General features: G+C 46.7%; 1 protein-coding gene across 4 annotated transcripts in view; it reads right to left on the reverse strand.

Moving 5' to 3' along the window:
* RAPGEF4 (Rap guanine nucleotide exchange factor 4) overlaps nucleotides 1–22687 on the reverse strand; it is a 328804-nt gene that overhangs the window by 237026 nt on the left and 69091 nt on the right. For 2 of the 4 annotated variants that reach the window (XM_070070679.1, XM_002712290.5), the window contains exon 4: nucleotides 14955–15101. In XM_070070679.1, the coding sequence (XP_069926780.1) occupies nucleotides 14955–15101 (147 nt within the window). Of the gene's footprint in view, nucleotides 1–6057; nucleotides 7714–14954; nucleotides 15102–22687 lie in introns of those variants that run through there. The other 2 variants (XM_070070683.1, XM_008258750.4) reach the window with 1 other exon arrangement.

Below are 22687 nucleotides of genomic sequence, written 5' to 3' on the forward strand. Positions count from 1 at the left end.
CATATTATGAAAAAAACTATGCATGGTTTCAAAACGTTTTTTGCTTCAAAATAAACTCGACTTTTAATTCCATTTTCCCCCGCAGTTTCTGAAGTGCCCGCATGCACACACTCTCCCTTGGTGTCTGCGTGGGGTTGGATCCAGGGCCTCCCACAGATACCACATTGCATGAATGTTCATATGCTTCACACAAACAGCACCCTGACATGTAGCCCACACACACCCTCCTGCATACTTTACCTCCAATGCCTAGTACGATGCAGGTGCTAAGTCAACAGCTGCTGTACTGTTTAGGCAATAACAACAAGGAAAGCATCTATAACTGTTCAGTGGAAGTATGATTTCTTCATACTATTTTTAATCCACAGTTTGAATCTGAGGACGTGCAACTTGTGGATGAGGAGCAAATGTACACACACGTATATGAGTATATATGGGGACAACTGTATATACAAGTATTGGAGTATGTATGTGGTAGATATGTATATGTGGCAACTGTATATACAAGCACAAGAGTATATATGGAAGTAACTATATACACTAGTATAGGAGTATATTGGGAAGGATTCGTTGGGGGGGGTAGGGAGAGGGGAGACTTCTTTTTCAACTTTTCTGAACATTTTGACATCTGAATAAAAAGTTGGAGGACAAAAACATGAGTCTGACACTTTAGACCTAGGTCAAGTCTGGACAAAGGGCTAGGATAAGGGAGAAGAAAATCTGAAGCCATAAGCAGACAGCAAGAAAGAGAATCTGGGGGAGATAAATCCCCACCTGTGCTAACGCGTCTCTAAAAGTATATGCACAGAGTTCAGACTATCACACACACTCTTGGAACTGTCATCGTCAGCAAGTCACCTAGGGATTTTATTAATTTCCCCTCACTCATTATCACCTGGTTCACTAGGCTGTCTGCCATGGATAACAAAACCTCTTAGAAATGAAGGAAAGGCACTGTGGCGTAGCGGGTAAAGCAGCCGCCTGCAGTACCGGCATCCCATATGGGTTCCAGTTCTAGTCCCGGCTGCTCCACTTCCGATCCAGCTCTCTGCTGCGGCCTGGGAAAGCAGTAGAAGATGGCCCCAGTCCTTGGGCTCCTGCACCCATGTGGGAGACCTGGAAGAAGCTCCTGGCTCCTGGCTTTGGATAGGCGCAGCTCCGGCCATTGCAGCCAACGGGGGAGTGAACCAGCAGATGGAAGACCGCTCTCTCTCTCTCTCTTTACCTCTCCTTCTCTCTCTGTAACTCAAACTTTCAAGTAAATAAATAAATCTTTTTTTAAAAAATGAAGGAAAGATACCATTGAGGATGGCATGTTAACAGGTACAGTTTTCAGAGAACTAAAACACTAACTTTTTAAAAAGCTGTTCCAAAACTATAACTTTTTTTGATCAGCAACTGCCCTTTACTGTGTCATTCACAAGTTGCATATGTTCCTGCGAAGGTATAGTGAGTATTAAATGTGGTATCCAATCACTTTTCCACATCTTTCCTTTTTATTTATTTATTTATTAGACAGGTAGAGCTACAGACAGTGAGAGAGACAGAGAAAGGTCTTCCTTCTGTTGGTTCACCCCTCAAATGGCCACAATGGCCGGAGCTACGCCGATCTGAAACCAGAAGCCAAGTGCCTCTTCCTGGTCTCCCACATAGGTGCAGGGGCCCAAGGACCTGGGCCATCCTCCACTGCCTTCCAGGGCCACAGCAGAGAGCTGGACTGGAAGAGGAGCAACCGGGACTAGCACCCAGCGCCCATATGGGATGCCGGCGTCACAGGCAGAGGATTAACCAAGTGAGCCACGGCACCGGCCCGTCTTCCCTTTCTTAAGACCTGTTATACTCTACAGAATATACAGTGAGAGAGGAAGAGAAAGTTATTACTTATGTTTTCCTTTGTCAAAATGTTTGTCCCAGGCAATTCTATGAACTTTGAACAAAGCTATGCATGAGCAAAAATAATCTCCAAGCAAATAAATTAAAAAGCCACAACAAATAGCACAGGCCCAAAAAATAAAAAACCATTTTCATTAACTAACATTTACATCTGGGAAAGGTCTCTGTGCTTTCCCCAGAACTATTAAAGATACAATTCTGACAGTGAAAAAGAAAAAACAATATGGGTAAGCAAAAAAAGAGGACTTACTTCACTAATTTCACCAAAAAAAAAAAAAATCGCAGTATTGCTTGGTGATATGTTTCACTCAGACCCCAAGCTCAGAGCAATGTTTCGGCAGGGGAGGGAAGGGGGGATATGGGGCAGGGCAAGTAGAAACCAGGGCCTAGAGCATCCCACCAACAAATCACTGGGATGCTCAAATACTTCTGGTGGCAAAATAAAAACTAATTAAAATAAGCATGATCAGTAAGCATGATCATATTTATCAAAAGTCATAAAAGTTTTCATCCTTCAAATTAGTAATTCTTCTCCTGGGAATTTATCCTAGAGTCATTCTCAAACCATAGCCCAGGGATGGGGGAAGACTCCTAAGCTACCCAGGGGATCCTTGAGTACAAAACTCTTCCATAATAAGAAGATGACACTTGCCTTTGAGATCTCTTTCTCTCACAGTGGTACAGTGGGATTTCCTAGGAGTGACGTGATGGGACGTGACACCAATGCTCTCACAGCTTCAAGAATGTGTGCTTGCTTGCAAGATGATAGAATGTGGGGAATGATCCTCCACCTTATTTTCACATAACACTTTCAAAATTCAAAACACATGGGTTGGCCATCGCCGCGGCTCACTAGGCTAACCCTCCGCCTAGCAGCGCCGGCACACTGGGTTCTAGTCCCGCTCGGGGCGCCAGATTCTGTCCTGGTTGCCCCTCTTCCAGACCAGCTCTCTGCTGTGGCCAGGGAGGGCAGTGGAGGATGGCCCAAGTGCTTGGGCCCTGCACCCCATGGGAAACCAGGAGAAGCACCTGGCTCCTGCCTTCGGATCAGCGCGGTGCACCGGTCGCAGCGCGCCGGCCGCGGCGGCCATTGGAGGGTGAACCAATGGCAAAGGAAGACCTTTCTTTCTCTCTCTCTCTCTCTCTCTCTCTCTCTCTCACTATCCACTCTGCCTGTCAAAAAAAAAAAAAAAAAAAACCACATGGGCAGTCTCTAATCCATAAAGGCTTTGATAAACCCTACATACGCTATCTCTTAAATTCTGATTGCCGTTATCATCTGTATCTGGCAGAAACTCCATCTTGGAGATAGAATGGCTGTATGAGCAAGGGAAAAATTAGTTGGAAATTCCACACAGAGCAGGAAGGAACAAACGGTTAATCACAGAGTCTTGGCATGGTGTGAGGACTCCAGCCAGCTGTTTGCTGAGGATGTGGGCATGAAGGGGTATGGTGGGTGGCCACAGCACACTGGTTCTCAGCCCTGGATGCCCAGGAATCCTGTTTGGGACATTTGAAGAAGCTGCCTAGGTCCCAAGTTTCTAAAGATTCCTGTTTCATTGGTCTAGAAAGGACCCAGACATGGGAATTAAAAAAAAAAAAAAATCTCCCCGGGGGCGCTGGCTTTGTGGTACAGTGGGATAAGCCAACACCTGTAGCATCAGAGCATCAGTTCAAGTCCCTGACTGTTCTGCTTCTCATCCAGCTCCTTGCTAAGGAACATGGGAAAGCAGTGGAAGATGGCCCAAGTGCTTGGACCCCTGCCACCCATCCAGAATTCCAGACTCTTAGTTTTGGTCTGACCCAACCCTGCTTATTGCAACCACTTGGGAAGTGAGCCGGTGGATGGAAGATCTCTTTTTTCCCTCTCTCTTCTCTGTCACTCTGCCTTCCAAATAAATAAATCTTAACAATAACAACAACAAGCCCCTGGATAATTCAAATGTGGAACCAGATTCAAGAAATACAACTATAAAAGATACCAAAAACTTTTTCTTTTTTTCCAAATAATATATTTTGATACGAGATAAATGGTTGCCCTATATTTTATCCTTTCCAGCAACATAATTTGTGGTTCTGCCTTCTTTATTTTGCAAACCCAAAGGGCAGTGGCACACTGAAGTCTTCAGCCCATAAAGCAAATAAGTAATCCATCAGCAGCCACTTGGACCCCCCTGGTCAACAAGGCAGAATTTACACAAAAGTTGTTCTACTTTACAGTAAGGTAAGCCCGGGAAGCCAGAGAGCTCTGCCAAGAAATCACCCAGCAAAGTTGCATTAAACCAGGAAAAGACTGCCATCTCAGGCCAGACCACTTGACCACATCAGCAGTCTTTGGAAGGTCTGTCTTGCATTCATTGGTTGGGGCCACACAGCTCAAAGCGCTGAGGTCAGTGAGATCAACCCACAGCAAGACTTGGAGAATCTGGAGAGGCCAACGTTGTGACAGGATTTCCGGCTGCTCCCTCCCCAGTGTCAGATGCTCTGTCCCAGTGTCTGGGCCCTAACCTCGCCTGCAGCCTGCAGACAAGGCAGGAGTGGAATTCGGTCCCAAGAGTGCTGCAAAGTCCTGTGATCACAGGAATCTCTGCACATAAAGAGCTTAACAATCTGCCCCTGCCCACACCACAAACTCCTTCTGAGCCTCACGTCCTCACAGCCTTCCCCAGCAGACCCGCCTTTGCCTGCGGGACCCATTAAATCTTTAGATGACGACTGAACAACAAACAAAAACCAGAACCAGGCATGTGGCAATGCAACCCGTGACACCGTCTGAGGACAGGCCGAGCTTGCCCCCAGGCCCCTCCAGGCAACCAGCAAAGGAGCTGAGGGGGGCAGGGTGCAGGGGCACAGCAGGGGTGGGGGACCTACCCCACCCTCAGGACAAGGTTGCCACAGGCTATCACTCGCAGAACTGACCCCAGTCCTTTGGGGGTGCTGAAAACCAGCTTTGTGAGCACACAAGCGTTCTGGATCAGACCTGTCTGTGAATGCAATGAGACCCTGGGAGGAGAGAAAATTCTTGTCCTCCCCACATGTCCTAGCACTCAGAGTCCTTTCCAAAGTATTTTTTTTCACTCTTTTCTATTCAGTTTATGTCATATTTGTATTCCTGCTTGTCCATCGTCTCCACTAGACTGCAAACCACAGAAAGGCAGACAGGGTGCATCCTGCACCTGCGCGTGGTGGGAAGCAGTGTGTCTGCTGAATACGACAGAAGCTTCTTAGAGAGATTTTTAAAGGGACCTCGATTACCATGGAGCTGAGCAGCTATTTGGCAGGGCACCGTGCCCAGTGGGCTAGCTGAGGGAACGCAGAGAGCCGCTGGAGACAAAAGTGCCAGGGAGAGGGTGGGAGCGAGGGTCAACAGCAGGCCAGCAAGTACACGGCCAAGGGAGGCACTGCAGAACCTCTGGCAACAGCAACTCCTTTAAAAGACCCGAGGACATCCACCACACACTCCTGGAATGAACAGTGCCCCAAGCACCTGCTGAGAGCAAAGGACTCCTGGGTCAGCACCCTGCCTGCAGGCCTACCAGACGCATCCGGGGTTTCCTGGCACCTGCCAGCCGAGCCTTGATCTGTTCAGACCCCCTGATCATCTTCTGAGAACTAGTGAGAGCCTAGCTTGGGGCGCAGGTAGGACTTCGCACCATCAATAATGTAACAGAATTCCCATAAACACAGAGGACTTCAGAAAGTCAGCGCAACAGGCGAGACACCAGCTGGGCATCCGGAAAGTGTAGCACCATCAGCCTCAATCTGCTTTCTTGCCCCCAAATCCATTTTTAATATATGCCACTCAAACAGGGCACTAGAGGGGCACCTACATTCAGTATTGATGTGAGAAATGGAATGCTGCCTCATTATGAACAAATGTATTTATCTTCTAGAAATACGGCTAAGCCCACGTGGCTAAATAAGCATCCTCCACTATCCAAAAACCAAGAGCTGCCGCTCACCTCCTCCCCCACCCCCATGCACCACAAACAAAGATGAAATCAAATTATGTCCGGGCCATGGTGCGGATTTAGGTCTGGTGGAACCTAATTAGCAAAGCCAAGGATGTTTTTGAGGCTAATTCCTCAACCCCAGTGCAAACTGCGACCCGAGTATTTCTCCACTCTCCCACCCTTTCCTATCCCATCTAACACCCAGACTGACCTGGCAGAGCATCCGCCCTTCTCATTCTCACGCATCCAAGGAGCGTCTGTCCTCTATCCGGCCCGCACACGGCGTCTCCATGGCCAGGACCTGCTGCTGCTATCTACGCCCGAGCGTGGCTCGGGGCACGGAGAGGAAGCCGCTGCTGCCGGCTCTCCAGGAAAGCTCAGGCAGTCCCAGGCAATAGGAAAAAAAGACTTCCTTTTCTTTCTTTTTTTTTTTTTTTTTTTTTAAACTTCACTTAGCTCCCGATAACTTCACTCCCTTCCTTTCTGGATGGCAATCATTTCGCCATTCCATGGAAAAGCGCGGGGCCAGGGGAGCCAAGACCTAGAGGCAGGCGCAGGGTCCGAGTGGTCGGAGCCTACTTCCGGGCGGTTTCAAAGACTCAGAACTGTGAGGAGAGAGGCGAGAGCAGCAGCCAACAGGATGTGTGTGGCTGGAGTTCCTGGCATGGAGTCTTGGCTTTCATGTTTATTTTTGGATGTATTTTTCTTCGTCCTTTGATGCAAATTTTGGGCCTGGGAAGGAACCCTACTGGACGCATGCCCCGGCTGCCGGGAGACAGGACAGGCTGCGACCAGGAGGACGCACGCCCCTGGGCGATCTGGCTGTGGCTACTCCTCAGGTGAGGGTTTGGGTTCCGGGGCTTTGCCTGGCAAGGCCAGGCGGCAGCAGCCCCACCAGGGCCACCGTTCATGCGACACGCGGGTCCACCCTGGCGGCCGGGAGAGGCGATCTGACAGGGTTCCCGCGCTCAGCCGAGCCGCCGGCTCACCCGATGGCGTCGGAGGCGTTCATCTCCCGAGACACCAGGTCTCAGGCGTTCGGCCTTCATTTCGAGGGACGTTGTTCTAATGTGGTTTTCAAAGCCCATCACCGCAGCCTCAGCTACCGTCGTCCCAACAATTCCTCCTCTCACCGCGGCTGGAAAGATTGTGCACGGAAAAGACCTTTCCCCCTACGTAATCTCAAAGGCAGTAAACACGAATAACCGAAAAGCCTTTTAGCTCCACCACTGCCAACAGATCTGGCAGAATCTTTTAAGGAAACCAAACCACTCCGACAATAAGAGACTGGAAACCAACATAACCCCGCTTCTCCAATGGCTTTTTTTTTTTCTTTGCTCTTAGAGCTATCCTTGCTTACGAATTGCTTTCTTGTCCCAAGACAAAAACACACCCTTGCTTCTTATGTTTATCATCCCATTTTAAATCTCGTACGGTGTAAAATGGATTTCTGATCCATTAATATTTATGGAGGCCACAGACACACTTGGAGAATAAACTTATTTATACCAGCCCTGATGTCCAAGCAGAGGTTCTCCGAGTTTACTCTGGTCACCACGGGCTTCTGTCTAACACAGCTAAGAAGCCACAAATCTTAAATACGGCTTTTCTTCTCAAGGGCTCTGTAATTTTCTTCTTACCCTTAAATGTTCAAAGAGGTTACTCATCGCTGTGCATTATTGTGTTGGACATGCTCAAACATGGCTCGCAGCAGAGGGAAAGTTTTGCCAGCATGTTTATGCAACTGAAACAGGTGAACAGGTGGTAGGCCACTAGTTCAGGGGCCCCTCGGCAATGACCTCTATGGATTTGCCTGAGATTGCTCCTCCAGTCCACTCCCCTAAACACAAGAGACTCATCACCCCATTAAATTTCACTTATGTAGCCGGCGCCGTGGCTCAATAGGCTAATCCTCCACCTTGAGGCGCCGGCACACCGGGTTCTAGTCCCGGTTGGGGCGCCGGATTCTGTCCCGGTCGCCCCTCTTCCAGGCCAGCTCTCTGCTATGGCCAGGGAGTGCAGTGGAGGATGGCCCAGGTGCTTGGGCCCTGCACCCCATGGGAGACCAGGAAAAGCACCTGGCTCCTGGCTCCTGCCAGGATCAGCGCGGTGCGCCGGCTGCAGCGGCGGCCATTGGAGGGTGAACCAACGGCAAAGGAAGACCTTTCTCTCTCTGTCTCTCTCTCACTGTCCACTCTGCCTGTCAAAAAAAAAAAAAAAAAAAAAAAAAAAAAAAAAAAATTTCACTTATGTGGAATATTCCATACCTCAAATTACACCACAAACCTAACAGCATCCTCATACAGACACAACAGCAGACAGGAAGTCAGGAAGAGAAGCAGACAAAAAAACACGTAAAAAAATAAAACTTCACTGATGATGTTCTAACCACTGAAAAACCTCTGAAGTGAGAAATTCATAGAACTGGATAAAAAATCAGTCTTGTATTTAGTATATCAGTGTGAATTTATTATATAAAACTGATTTGCATTTTTTAAAAAGATTTTATTTTTATTTATTTGAAAGACAGAGTTACAGAGAGAGGTAGAGACAGAGAGAGGTTTCCATCCGCTGGTTCACTCCCCAGATAGCCACAACGGCTGGAGTTGCGCCAATCTAAAGCTAGAAGCCAGGAGCTTCTTCCGGGTCTCCCACATGGGTGCAGGGGCCCAAGGACTTGGGCCATCTTCTACTGCTATCCCAGGCCATAGCAGAGAGCTGGATCCAAAGAGAAGCAGCTGGGACTAGAACCGGCACCCATATGGGTGGGATACCGGCGCTTCAGGCCAGGGCTTTAACCTGCTGCACCACAGCGCAGGCCCCAAACTGATTTGCATTTATATAAATATTTGTTATATAAAACTTATTTGTGCTTATATAATATTTGTATATTATATAAAACTTATTTATAGTTATATTTTTTAAAGATTTATTTTTTTATTTTATATGAAAGACAAAGTTACAGAGAGAGGTAGAGACAGAGACAGAGAGAGGTCTTCCATCCGCTAATTCATTCCCCCTAAATGGCCCAACAGCAAGAGCTGAGCCGATCCAAAACCAGGAGCTTCTTCCAGGTCTCCCACATGGGTGCAGGGGCCCAAGGACTTGGGCCATCTTCCACTGCTTTCCCAGGCTCATTAGTAGGGAGCTGGGTCAGAAGTGGAGCACCCAGGACTTGAACATGCACCCATATGAGATGCCAGCGCTGCAAGCCAGGGCTTTAACCTGCTGTACCACAGCACTGGCCCCAATATTTATTATATCTAACCACCATCCATTGTAAATACCCGTAGTCTTGGATCAACTATTAATAACTGGTCTAAACTCTAAACTTCCAAGCCAACATTTAACTGCTTTGCCATTTAACTACCTTACTAGAAAATGCCAATAGGGCGAAGGAGTTTTATAAATTATAATTGTCTCAAGAACTAAAAGTGGTGTCCCAAGACTTTTTAAATTATTTTTATTCTGTATGTAATTCAGAAATGTAACCAACTGCAATCTCTCTCTCTCCTCCTCCCTCCCCTACCTCTCTAACTCTGTCTCTTCTAACATGTGACTGGAAAATGAGATTTTATATCCTATTAATATATTTTATTAAGTTTTAATACTAGAGAGGAATGAAAGGAGGGAAGCATTACTGACTAACTTGGAAGAAATTTACCAAAATTTATTTAAGAAAGTCCGACTCGACTTTCAGATGCAGCAATCCAGTACCCTTAAATCTGAACTGGATATGAAAAGAGAAGGAAAAGAAAGCAGTTTTCATTAGAGAACATGTAGGGTACACAGGAAATCTTCAAACTGCTGCTTTAGTTAAATCTTTGGGAATATTTATTTTATTTGATGTATTTACTAGAGAAGTAAATAAATGCTCTAGTTATATTTATGAGAATGATTTTCTTAAAATGCTTTGAGTGCTCCATTTGACTTAGAAAATAATAGACAATGCAAAGAAGAGGTATCTGGGATGGCACTGAATAGGATTTCCAGATCCCCTGAGTCTCAGAGTCCCTACCTACGACAGCCTAGGGAACACCTTTGACCTGGAAAGGAAAGGGAAGTTGCGACGTGTCCAGGGGTGAGAGGCCATACTTCTCAGTTAGAAGCAATTCAGAATCCTTGTGGGAGTGTTTTTTTTTTATTTATTTATTTGAAAGGCAATCAAAGAAGGAGGTATCTTTCTCTGAAGGGAGGAAAGAACTTCCACTTTGATTATGGCCTTGTCTAAATAAAGTCGGAGTGTGTGAACTCAAGAGGCTTCCATAGCCTTGGCAGCTCATGACAAGAGCCTGGGTGATTACTGACGTCATAAATAAGAGTGTCAATTGTTAAATCAACAATGGGAGTCACTGTGCACTTACTCCCTAAGTAGGATCTCTGTCCTTAATGTGTCGTACTATGAGAATTAACGGTAAAAAATAGTCTACAAACAGTACATCATACTTTGTGTGTCTATGTGGGTGCAAACTGTTGAAATCTTTACTTAGTATATACTAAATTGATCTTCTGTATATACAGATAATTAAAAATGAATCTTAATGAAGAATGTGTTGGGAGAGGGAGTAGGAGATGGGATGATAGCCAGGTGGGAGGGTGGTTATGGGAGGAAAACCACTATAATCCAAAAGTTGTACTTTGGAAATTTATATTTATTAAATAAAAGTTTTCTTAAAAAAAAATAAAGGCAGAGTTAGAGAGAGGCAGAGGCAGAGAGAGAGAAAGAGACAGTGAACCTGCTGGTTCACTCCCCATATGGCTGCAACGGCCAGGGCTGGGCTGATCAGACACCAGGAACCAGAAGCTTCTTCTGGGTCTCCCACTCAGGTGCAAGGGCTCAAGGACTTGGACCAACTTCTACTGTTTCTCAGGCCACAGCAAAGAGCTGGATCAGAAGTGGAGCAGCTGGGACTGGATCCGGTGCCCATATGGGATGCTGGCACTGTAGGCAGTGGCTTTACTCGCTATGTCACAGCGCCGGCCCTGTGGGAGTGTTTTAACCTTCCATCCCTCTATATGGCATCCCTCTACATGACAACAAGACACAGAGACAAAAGGGGACTTCAAAAAGTTCATGGAAAACGCATACTATGAGAAAATAATGCATGGATTTCAATTTTTTGTACCAAGATGAATTCAACTTTTAATTCCATTTTCCATTCATTTTTTGGAGTTCCTTTCCATCAGGAGACAAAGGTAAACATGTGTGTTGCTCTGAAATGAATGTACCGTGACACTGCTCACTCGTTTAGTTGGACAAGACGGTTCAAATTTAGACCTGGTTCACATCTCTCATTTAGAACCTCCGATCTAACAATGCCTCTGGGCCTCTAAGCTTGCCTAAGGTAGAGGTGTTTTCCAGGGTACTCTTCTGCTGTCTTCTTTTTATCTTACAGTTGAGTGATCCTGCTAGCTAGGTCCCAATCCTTCCCTTTTGCTGTTTGACTGATAGGTCTAGCTTAGATTTCAGCTGACAGCAGAAGCTGAGATTTTAACTTGGATAACACATGCCATTTACCAGTACAATGGATGGGGGAATTATAAACTCTACTATTTGACATAATCAAGGGATAGGTGTTTCAGTTCTCAACTATTTTATTTGCAGATTAATGGCATGTATCCCATCAATAGATCACCAAAATTCAAAGAATATAAGTAGAATTTATTTAATAGTAATGGTATGTTCTGCTCGGAAATGATATTAAGACTTGTTTATTTTATGTCCCCTGTGAGTAAAACAGAATCCCTTGCCCTGATGGCAGGAATTCTGTTAATTACGTTCATTGATATTTGACACACAGGAGATATTTAGTATTTGTTGAATAAACCAACAGTAAACTAAACACAATTCAAACATTTGTTTTCATAAAGTACTTTAGAATTGCACAATCTCTTAGTATTAGCATGTGCTCTATATGCACAAGCATGCCCATTAGTACAGTTCTCATTAAAAACCACTAGACAATGGGATTGGTAGAGGTTTTGTCATTTTACAATGTTGATCGAGCACCGAATTCACTCTGCTCTTAGGTTCATGAACTGGTGGATAATGGCAAGTACCTCCCTCATCTCTTGCACACACTGAGATCTCTGGAAAAGCAGAAGTCAGATGACAAACTCTATCCATCCTCTCCCAAACACTACCCAGCCTCTCGGCTCTACATGACTCCCGGAGTCTGGACCCCAGAAGTATCAGCTCTGAGGATACAAATGAAGGGCGGACCCTGGCAGCTACAAAACACAGGACAAGGTTTCAATTTCAAGATCAATGTTCTCATTTGCTGGCTTTTTCCCTAAGGGAAGTCCCCGTGGAATAATACAGTTTTTTTTTTTAAAAAAAAAGATTTATTTATTTATTTGAAAGGAGACTTTCAGAGAGGCAGAGGCAGTGAGAGAGAGAGAGAGAAAGAGAGAGAGAGGTCCTCCATCTGCTGGTTCACACCCCAGATGGACGCAAAGCTGGAGCTATGCTGATCCAAAGCCAGGAGCCAGGAGCTTCTTGCAGGTCTCCCGTGTGGGTGTAGGGGTCCAAGGACTTGGGCCATCTTCCACTGCTTTCCCAGGCCAGAGCAGAGAGCTGGATGGGAAGTGGAGCAGCCAGGACTCAAACTGGCGCCCCTTATGGGATGCCAGCACTGCAGGTAACGGCTTTACCAGTACTACGTCACAGCGCCGGCCCCTACAGTTCTAAAATGCACTCAGATACAACTGACCCAAGAGAGGAACAGTGGGGCATTGACACCAGGCTGCTGCTGCTGTGTTAGCCTCACCCCTGGTGCTTTTTTGCCAAAACTGTTCCAGCTCCATCGCTATAAGCTCTTAGTCCTTAAATGCCATTTATAGGAAACCCTGGGGCAGAGGTGTGAAAACGGATTCTCTGGGAAAAACAGACAAATCTTGACAGTGCAGAAAAGTGGCCCAGCCGTTTTAACATGTCAGTGCCACGAGGAATGGGGAGAGGAGGGAAAGAGAGGAGGGAGAGACCGAGATACAGCAATCACCTATAACACATGGTTCTGCAGTGGAGCATGGTTTGAAAAAAAAAAGAGCAAGCTACAAAAGAAACTTACAGGGGTAGACATGTGTTGTAATGGTGAAGCTGCCACATCCCTCATAGGAGTGCCTGGATTCCAGTCCTGGCTCCACTCCTGATTCCAGCTTAGCTAATGTACAACCCAGAAGGTAGCAGCTGAGAGTTCAAGTTTGTTGGGCCCTGCCACCTGCAGGGGAGACCTGGATTGCCTTCTGGGGCTCTTGGCTTTGGCCTGGTTCACACCCAGCTGATGCGGGTATTTGGACAATGAACCAGTCTGTGGGAGTTCTCCCTGTGTCTGTCTCTGTCTTTCAAATAAATGAGATAAATAGATTTTTTAAATTAAGAAATTCATGGAAAGTTTGGGCACATGAGAAGCGTACCCCAAATGAGGTGTTTCTGAGCTACTGTTGGTTGACAGATGAGCATACACTGTAGGTGTGTTATGTGTACGTAGCTGGACATGGCAGCTCCTTGGAGATACCTGCTGTTTATTGAGGATGGAATGCCATGACTACCTTCCAGCTACATGGTCCATCCCGAAACAAAGCTGAGGCAAATACAGCCATATGCTGACAACCGCTGCACTACATGGAGCTGAGTCAATGTTCATCAGACGCTTCTCTTTTATTCTGTTTGAAAATTTTTTAGTAACAAGTTTGTTTGAATGCTCACAGGTAGCAACCTCTCAAGACGTTCCTTCTCGGCACTGAGGGCTCCTAATTAAAATAATTTTTTTTAATATCTCCACAAAGCCTCCTTGAGCAGCCATCCAACTCTTCACAGCAAACGTGGTTATAATGACACACACCCCGGGTAAGAAGCATCTCCCGTTCTTCAACTGATCCTTCCAATTCCCTTTCTTGCAAAAGACTTTGCCGTTTATCTTTTAAAATGAAAGATCCAAAAAGGCTTATTTGCCTCAAGCTTGGTCCCTTTTAATTGACAGGAAACCTCTCCACACACACCTCACAAGAACCGACTTTGGATTTTCCTCTCCTAAAACTGCCTTTTGTCTCTGAACTTTACAGAACTGCTGGAGCTCTTTAATATTTTCTCAGAGAAGCATTTCAAACAAGCAACCCTGCAATTTATTCACTACTGCCAAGAATAAAAGTCCCAGGTGTCACCAGCCAGGCCTTCCAAGGCTTCGCGTGACTTTTAAGGCAAAGCATCACTCATTCACCTGCAGGTTGGTTCCCTTAATGCATCTGTCATTTGTTTGGCTCTGGAGGAAACTATTTGATTACACAAAATTCTTTTTAGATCAAGTTGAAAATCTTAGCCACACTGGGACAAGTGGAGAAGCCTGCCAGCTCCATGTGGTAACACTTCAACACGCAGAGCTAAGGACAAAGACAAGGAGCTTCAACAACGGAAAAGAAATGTGAATAAAAGATGCAAGGCCTAGTTGGGCCTTTAGAAGGGTTCGGCCTGCCAATAGTGCATATTAGATGATTGATTCCCTGTATGTCTCATCAGTGAGCCCGGTACCCTCAGGGAGACAGGTAAGCATCAGCAAATGCAGAATCGGTAAATGCTAGGGCCCGCCACGTGCACCCACTGCTGTGTCCCTGCACATTCTGAAGTTGGCGAGTCCCCAGCCATCTTTGCACACCTCCATTTCCCATACCTCATTATAGAGCACACCACTTTAAAAAGCATTTAAATGAAGCCAATGTTAACCCCATTCGTTACTCTTTTCCAGCGAGCATGTCAGCAATGATTTTTAAAATGCAAAAGAAAATGTCAAAGTATTTTGTCCCCTGGTTAAGAATACATCTGTGAAATAGGAGGGAGAAAATACATAACACACTCGATGGTCATTCAAGAAATAATTATAAGGTATGTCAAACTACAGAAAATTGAGCAAGCACTAAATTATAAAAAAAAAGGGGGATGTCGTGTCAAAATGGCTTTTTCACTCACTCATTTCAAAAACAAGTTTGGAAAATTAAATTCCATCTACCAGCTCAGAACAGACACATTCAGGCCTGACAGTAACGCCATTATCCACGTAGCAGCTCCCTTGCTTTTCCAGACTGCATGAATTGACAGCGACGCCGCGGGCTCACCTCCCATAGCGCCTTGAAGTCCTTTTGCTCGATGCGTAGCAGCTCACTGCTCTCCCTGGTGACGATGGTCGCATGGCGGGGCGTGTTGTCCAGGATGGACTCGCCGAAGGCTGTCCCGATTCCCAGGGTACAGATGGTCACCGCATCCTGAGGAGCCCAGAAACCAGCCATTACTAAAGGAGACATTTACGGGCTGGGCAAGTTGTCTTTTCTTTGAACCACAGTTTACACAAAGTAAAACAGCCGGTTTCATTGTGCAGTGCAACAGGTTTTAACCAATACACATCCAAATCAAGACACCCTTCGTTCCTTTCACGCCTTCTACTCCCACGTAACCTCCCTCAGAAGTCATCACTGCTCTGCTTCCTGTCCTTTCACGGGAGGCTTGCCTGCTGTAGAACTTCATGGAAAAGAAGCCAAGGAGGGGCCGGCATTGTGGCACAGTGGGTTAAGCCTCTGCCGTGACACCAGCATCCTACGTGAGCACCAGTTCATGTCCCAGCTGCTCCACTTCTGACCCAGCTCCCTGTTATTGCAACCTGGGAAAGCAGCAGCAGATGGCCCAAGTCCCTGGACCCCTGCCACCCATGGAGGAGACCCAGATGGAGCTCCAGGCTCCTGGTTTCAGCCTGGCCCAGCCCTGGCCATTGTCACCATTTCAGGAGTGAAATAGCAGATGAAAGATCTGTCTCTCCTCATTCTCAGTAGCTCTGCCTTTCAAATAAATAAATAAATAAGTGTTTAAAAAAAAGAAAAGAACCAGGCCATACACTCTTGTTTGTGTCTGGCTTCTTTGCTCAGTCCCATGGCTGTAAGATTCACCCATATTGTCAGACAGGTAGCTGGTCTTTTCCCTGTACTGATAGTAGTTTCCAATTCTATGGCAGTTTGCTTATCCATTCTCCCTTTGGTGGGCATTGAGGGTATGTCTAGCTGGAGGCTACTATGAAGAAGGGTACTAGCAATAATCTTGTTACCTTTTTACACAACTACCATCTGCTTTGTCAGAGGAGAAATCTACTGAAGGGAACTTGATTTTTTTAGTGAGAGGGTACAGTGACAACATTTAAACAGGAAACTGGAAGAGGGATGTAATCATGTCTGCCTGTCTTAAAGAGATGAGAAAACTGAGAGGCAGAGTGGTGAATTTGCAGGGCCCCAGGGCACAGAGTTAGTAAGCAATGTGGCCCAACAGACTATGGATTCCAAGATTTTGGTATCATGCTGCCCCCTGCAGCCATAACAGGGTAACAACAGCAGCCAATGTGGCTGGCAGGTCTATAAAGTATCATGAACTGGTGATTAAAAAGTTTCTCAAAGAAAACTAAAAAAGTAATTTCACCCTTGCATGCAACGTTCGCGATAATGTTTGAATTTAATCCTAACTAGTTTCAAACAATGCAAATAGCCACTTGAAATCACCTGGACGTTAATTTTGCAAGTTATTATAAACTAATGGAGATCCACAAGGGTAAGCCTGAGTTAGATGGTAGTTTTCCGTTCATGCATCTAATCCCCGATATAATAGGCAAATGTTATTAAGATCAAGTTAGTGACTCTGTAATCATATTACTGAGACAAATGCCCATAAGAATCCAGTTCCTTGAACCATAGCAAATTGTTTCTGCACAGATATTACCACATAAAATTATGCTCAGGAAAATAAAATCAATACTATCTCAGCAAAGAATAAAAGATCAAAGGAGAATTTAAGAAGAGCATGCTGATACATTTGCCAGGAAGGCAGTTGCAAACAACTCCAGCCAAATATCCCCAGAACTGAAATATCAGTACTCGGTGAGTTAAGTACCCCTGGGTGGGTTTCAAATTCTACTAAAAACAGGCCGGCGCCGTGGCTCAATAGGCTAATCCTCCACCTTGAGGCGCCGGCACACCAGGTTCTAGTCCCGGTTGGGGCGCCGGATTCTGTCCCGGTTGCCCCTCTTCCAGGCCAGCTCTCTGCTATGGCCAGGGAGTGCAATGGAGGATGGCCCAGGTGCTTGGGCCCTGCACCCCATGGGAGACCAGGAAAAAGCACCTGGATCCTGGCTCCTGCCATCGGATCAGCGCGGTGCGCCGGCTGCAGTGGCGGCCATTGGAGGGTGAACCAACGGCAAAAGGAAGACCTTTCTCTCTGTCTCTCTCTCTCACTGTCCACTCTGCCTGTCAAAAAAAAAAAAAAATTCTACTAAAAACACAAGCTGGATCAGGTAGGCTTTCACCAGTTCTCAACATGAGCAGCTCCTCGAGTCTCCCACTAGCCTGCTCCAGCCTTCTATCACCCGAACCCTTCAGAAAGAATCCATTTGCCTACTTCGTACATCCCAGTGTCAAATTCCATGTTGAAACACAAAAGAGATGGGCCGTAGGAATGCAGTTGCCAAGACCCACATGGTTTACAAATCGTGGTTATCTGTATGCTGCAAAAGCACCATGAAGACCTCGGTTACTCACGAGCTCAGCACACAGTTTACCCGTGAACTTCGCCTTCTCTTGGTCACCTCCCGGCCTGACTTGTGCAGCGTGTGCATAAAGACAGACATGGGCTGTGAAACCCACATGAGCCTCTCTTTTGCCAGCAGAAGGCGCTGCAATGCAGTCAGAAGACTGGGTTCATTCTTGGATTGCTCGCTGGAGAGTTTCACTCTAGCCTAGGCCTTATCCCATGTAACAGCTCAAGGCAAGGTGCTGTTGCCAGCTGCACTTGTCAGTGTCTTTCGCTGTATCGCGACCTTGTCTGCAAGGGGAGGCCCCTGCCAGTGGGTGCCCAGCCTCAGCCACTGTCCCAGGAGCCCAGAGACTCTGGCCGGAATGGAGCTTGGGAGCAGTCCCTCCCCCATCACCTCCCTCACCCTCGCTCCACTCCAATGCGAGGACAGGAGTCACAGTGACAAGGTAGCATCCAAAGATTCAGACTGGAGAATCTCACGTGCAAGGAGTAATACTTGCAAGTGCAAACTCCGCTTTCACTCAACTCATGGAGTTTTCAGAACAGATTTACTCAGAAATCTGAATGGATTTGGGAGGTACAGGTGGGGGCACTGGAGTGAATGGGCACAGGGCAGGAGACAGTGCCAAGATGGACTTTTCTCTCCAAAGACTGAGCCTTGTCTTTATGGTGCACAGGTGCTAGGCCTTCTGCACGTTCGAAACCCAGGTGGGGCCTTGCCAGGTGCTTGGGAAGTAATTCTCAAATAAAGGAATCCACATTCAAATGTTAGTTCATTTAGTGGAACGAACAGACAAGGGAATTTTTAAACATTGATGGAAAACATGTATTATGACAAAATGATGCACGGATTTCAAAAATTTTACACCACAATAACATTTTCTTTGAAGAATTATTTTATTGATTTCAAAGACAGAGTTACAGAGAGTAGAGCCAGAGAGAAAGAGAAGTCTTTCATTCCACTGGTTCACTTCCCGAATAACCGCAACAGCCAGAGCTGAGCTGGTGACAAGCCAAAAGATTTCATGATGTTAGTAAAACGTATTCAGCCACTCAAGTCCAATTCTATTACAAAACAAGGAGTCATGGGCCCAAGAAAAAAGTCACTGATGTGTTGTCTGCCTCCAATCTGATCTGGCCCTCTCTTACCTGTCAGTACACCGGGCTACCTCTTCCCTAGCCCTCACTGAACTCCCCACTGACCGGTGATCACGCCCATCCTCCATGCTGCGGCACGCATGGGACCTGCAGGTGTGCGAGGGGAGCACTGGGCTCTGCCCTGGGCCACGTGGCATCACTGCAATGCTTCACTCAATTCTCAGCACGAAAAATGAGATCGTGCGCTTTAAGGGCTTTGCACAGTGCCTGACTCAAAACACGCGCTTCCCATACGGGGTGCACTCACAGCACACATTAAATAGCCCTCAGCCAAAGGTCTGGGATCAGAAGGGTTTCGGATTTTTTTTTTTTTTTCTTGGATTTGGGACCATTTGCATATACAAACCGAGACATATTGGAGCTCAAGAAATCTGGCTGCTGGCACCTTATCTCTAATCCACACCTTATACACACGAGCTCAAGGTAATCTCAAACATGCATCTGCTTGAGAGACATCCTCTGGTTTATTATCCAAATGCCCACAACATGCAAGGCTGGACTGGTATCCAGAAACTCAATCCAGGTCTCCCACACAGGTGACGTCACTGCTGCCAGCCAGGCTGTGCATCAGTAAGAAGCTGGAGTCAGGAACCAGAGCTAGGTGCCGAAACCAAGCACTCCAATATGGGATGTGGGCCTCTTAACTGGTGTCTTAACGCCCGGTCCTACCTCTAGGCGGTTTCATATAATGTTTTTAATAATTTTGTGAATGACAAATGTCTGTATACATTGAAGCACATTCTCACCATGACGTCACATGAGGCCAGTGGGGCATTCCCAGTTGTGATGTCCTGTTGGTACTCAGAAAGCTTCAGCTCTGGGGCTGTTTTTAGATATTCAGATTGGAGCTACTCCACCTGCAGTATCGAGACAGCCCTGCACCATCAGAACTCCTGTTGCTATTTTATAGGTTGAGCAAAGTCAGGTTCAGAGACGTCTTGTAACTTGCCCAGGACTGTGCCCACTAAGTTCAGGGGCAGAGACTAGAAAGCAGTAGGTCTCATCACCTATCCACATACGAGGGCACTTCCAAAAGTTCAGAGAATAATGGAATTAAAAGATGTGCATTTTCTGTGAACTTTGTGAAGATTCTGCCCACTTCCTAGATTGTCATTTGAAGTGCCAAGGCTCAGTGGGAAAATCCATAGAGGTTCTCGTCTCATTCAGCCCATCTATATCTTTATTGGATACATAATAAACCGAAATCATCAGGAAAATATAAACATCTGGCACCATTCTCCTTCTGTTCCTCCAGTGCCAGTATTGTGGGCACTGGACCCTCTCTAGAGGATCGAATGCATTGCAAGCTGAGGCACCGACTCATCAGAAGGAATCTAACCAATCAGAAGCCAGTAGCTAAGAACTGAATCGGGTAGCCTTTGGTGCGTTAACAATGCTACTTGGGAGGCCCCACATCCCAGTTCAGAGTGCCTGGGTTTGAGTCCCAGCTCCACTTCCTGACCGTAGCTTCCTGCTAACGTGCACCCTGGGAAGCAGCAGTGATGGCCTAGGTCCTGACTCCTGGCCACCACCAGGGACCTCTGCACTGAGTTTCCAGCTCCAGGCTCCAGGCTGACTCAGCCCGAGCTGTTGCAGGCATTTGGGAAGTGAACCAGTGAAAGAGAGATTTCTGCGTTTCAAATACATAAATTAAAACACAATAAAAAAGACCCAAATCAACATTTCTGTTTTCCCCACTTGGATCCTCTGGCCCTGTTGGGCTCCGAGCTCTGTGGGAGGGGCTGGTTCATCTGTGTGAGTCGGCCTTGTTCACTGGCTGCCATCCAAGTCCTCTCAAGTGGCCCTGTCTCGTTGTGACAGCCTGGGTCCCACCCCTCCCTGGTGGTGCTGCCACGCCCACCACTGCGCCACCTCGTCCACCCTGACCCGGAGGGGCTGTCTCTCCACCTCCCGCCCAGCACAGCCTGAACACCTCTCTGGGCACTTTCCACCTCCACCATGCACAGCCCCCACAGGGAGGCCCTGCTGAAGCCGTGACCAGGATCCCAGCCCGGTGTGTGTCAGGTGTGGCACAGGCAGGGCATGGTTATCTCTGGTCCTGGAAGCTGCTATCAGGGAAGTTAAAACAGATAGATGTCCCACAGGAGGGACCACCCTGGGGACCCTCAGAGTCACCACCCCTGGGCCTTAGGAGGGAAATCGGGCAGCAGCAGGGTGGAAATGCATGCACTTAGGTAGACCTGATGTCTCTGTCCATCTCCAGCCCTTGGCTGTGGACAAAACACTTGCAGGAGCCTCGCTACCCTTATTTGCAAAATAAAAGTGTTAGCAGTATGCAACAGAAATAAAATACTATCAAGAGACCGACTCTTACAGTTTGCGGCACACGGTGGTTGCTCTGTAAATAATGCAAGCTGTTATTTCTAACGGAGCCACACTGACACACAAGGGGAGGCTCTTCATGTTTCTAAAAAGCAAATGAGGCTTTTTCCAAGATTTAAATGACAGAGAATCTCTATATTCCTTCTGCATTAATCCCCAACTCATGACGGCTTCCGACACTCTGCATGCCCCAGTCTGGAGGGCCGTGGTCTGACTGATCTGCACTCTGGGGGATGCCCAGGGACCCTTCTGACAATCTTGCCATGCAGCTAAGAATCCTTGTGTACTGCACCTAATCACTCCTGGGTTTATCTGCTCCGTACGTCTGAATTACGGTACACCGGGTTCCCTTAAAGCAGGCATCCTCACTGGAAGCATTTTGTTTGCTTCACCGTAAACATAGCAACGGTATGAAAACCAGAATGGTGTTAAGCAAGGCAAATGTGACGTGCCGCTAACAATTAAGATTTTGTCCAACCTAAGAAACTTACCTTCTGCAAATAATCTCTGCAAGCATCCACTGAAATTCATCTCACACAACTCGCAAGTTAGGGACATTCTAAGGACATTTAAAAGAGCGGGGGCTGGGCGTTGTGGCACAGTGGTGAAGCCGCCACTTGGCTCACCAGCATCCCATTATTTCAGCATGGATTCGAGTCCTGGCTGCTCCACTTCCAATCCAACTCCCTGCTGATGTGTCTGGGAAAGCAGCAGAGGATGGCCTGAGTGCTTGGGCCCCTGCTACCCACATGGGAGACCCCCATGGAGTTCTATGCTCTCGGCTTCTTTGTTGCCATCTGGGGAATTAACCAGCTGATGAAAGATCGTTTTCTCTCCTCTCATCACCTCTTTCTATCACTCTGCCTTTCAAATAAATAAAGCAAATTTAAAAAAAAAAGTGATAATGAGATAAATAAGAATTCTGTATGGTAAGTATATCAAGATTTGTTAAAAACTGTTCTATAATTTCAAGGGGTATCAGATCTTTTTATGACACATATATAATTCATTCCCACACTAATGGTTCAAGAAGAGCTAACTGCCTCATGGCAAATTTTTTTGGATATATGTTGGGTTAACACCCAAGGAACAAATTGGCCCTTTAAACCTTTGGATCTAGAAATCTAACTTCTTACAAAGCAAATCCTTTTACAATTTTTATTTTTGGTTCGTCGGCAACACTCGCCATTAAGTTCTGTTGCACCTGAGTTTATTTCCTGAGTTTGAATTTAGTGCTGGGATTCAGTGAATGCTTCAAGTCTTTTAAGTAATAAAATGTAATGGAACCCAATCTCTGAATTTGTCGACGTTAGATTGTGCATACGGTCACAAGGAGTTATTACTGCCGAGCGAGAAGGCAGCACACTCCTAAGTCCAACGTGTTTTCTAACCAACAGCAAAGACAACAGCCCTGGCCTGGAAGCAGCGTGGATGCAGCCTGAGCCCGGGAAGTGCTGCGGAGGTTGGACTTCATTAGCATTCTCACCCCGGGAGCAGGGAGGCCAGCCTGGCTCAGCAGAGTCCATCTGCTCAGCGCTGCGTGCGGCTCTGCATCCACCCAAACAAAGAATTAACACGGCAGCAAAACTGAATACAGGGTGCATTGGCAGGATGCTAAGTAAACTCCCCATCGGTCCCCAGCAAACAGCAGGACTGCGACACAGACGAGGAGCAAGAGGTCACACACCACCGCTGAGGACTTAGCACCTCTCACGTTCGCTGAGCTCAATGAATGTGATCAGAAACGTGCTCAGAGGGCCAGCGTGCTCTGTCTGAAAACAAA

The sequence above is a fragment of the Oryctolagus cuniculus genome, chromosome 3, assembly GCF_964237555.1.
Source record: "Oryctolagus cuniculus chromosome 3, mOryCun1.1, whole genome shotgun sequence".
In the NCBI taxonomy this organism is placed as follows: domain Eukaryota; kingdom Metazoa; phylum Chordata; class Mammalia; order Lagomorpha; family Leporidae; genus Oryctolagus; species Oryctolagus cuniculus.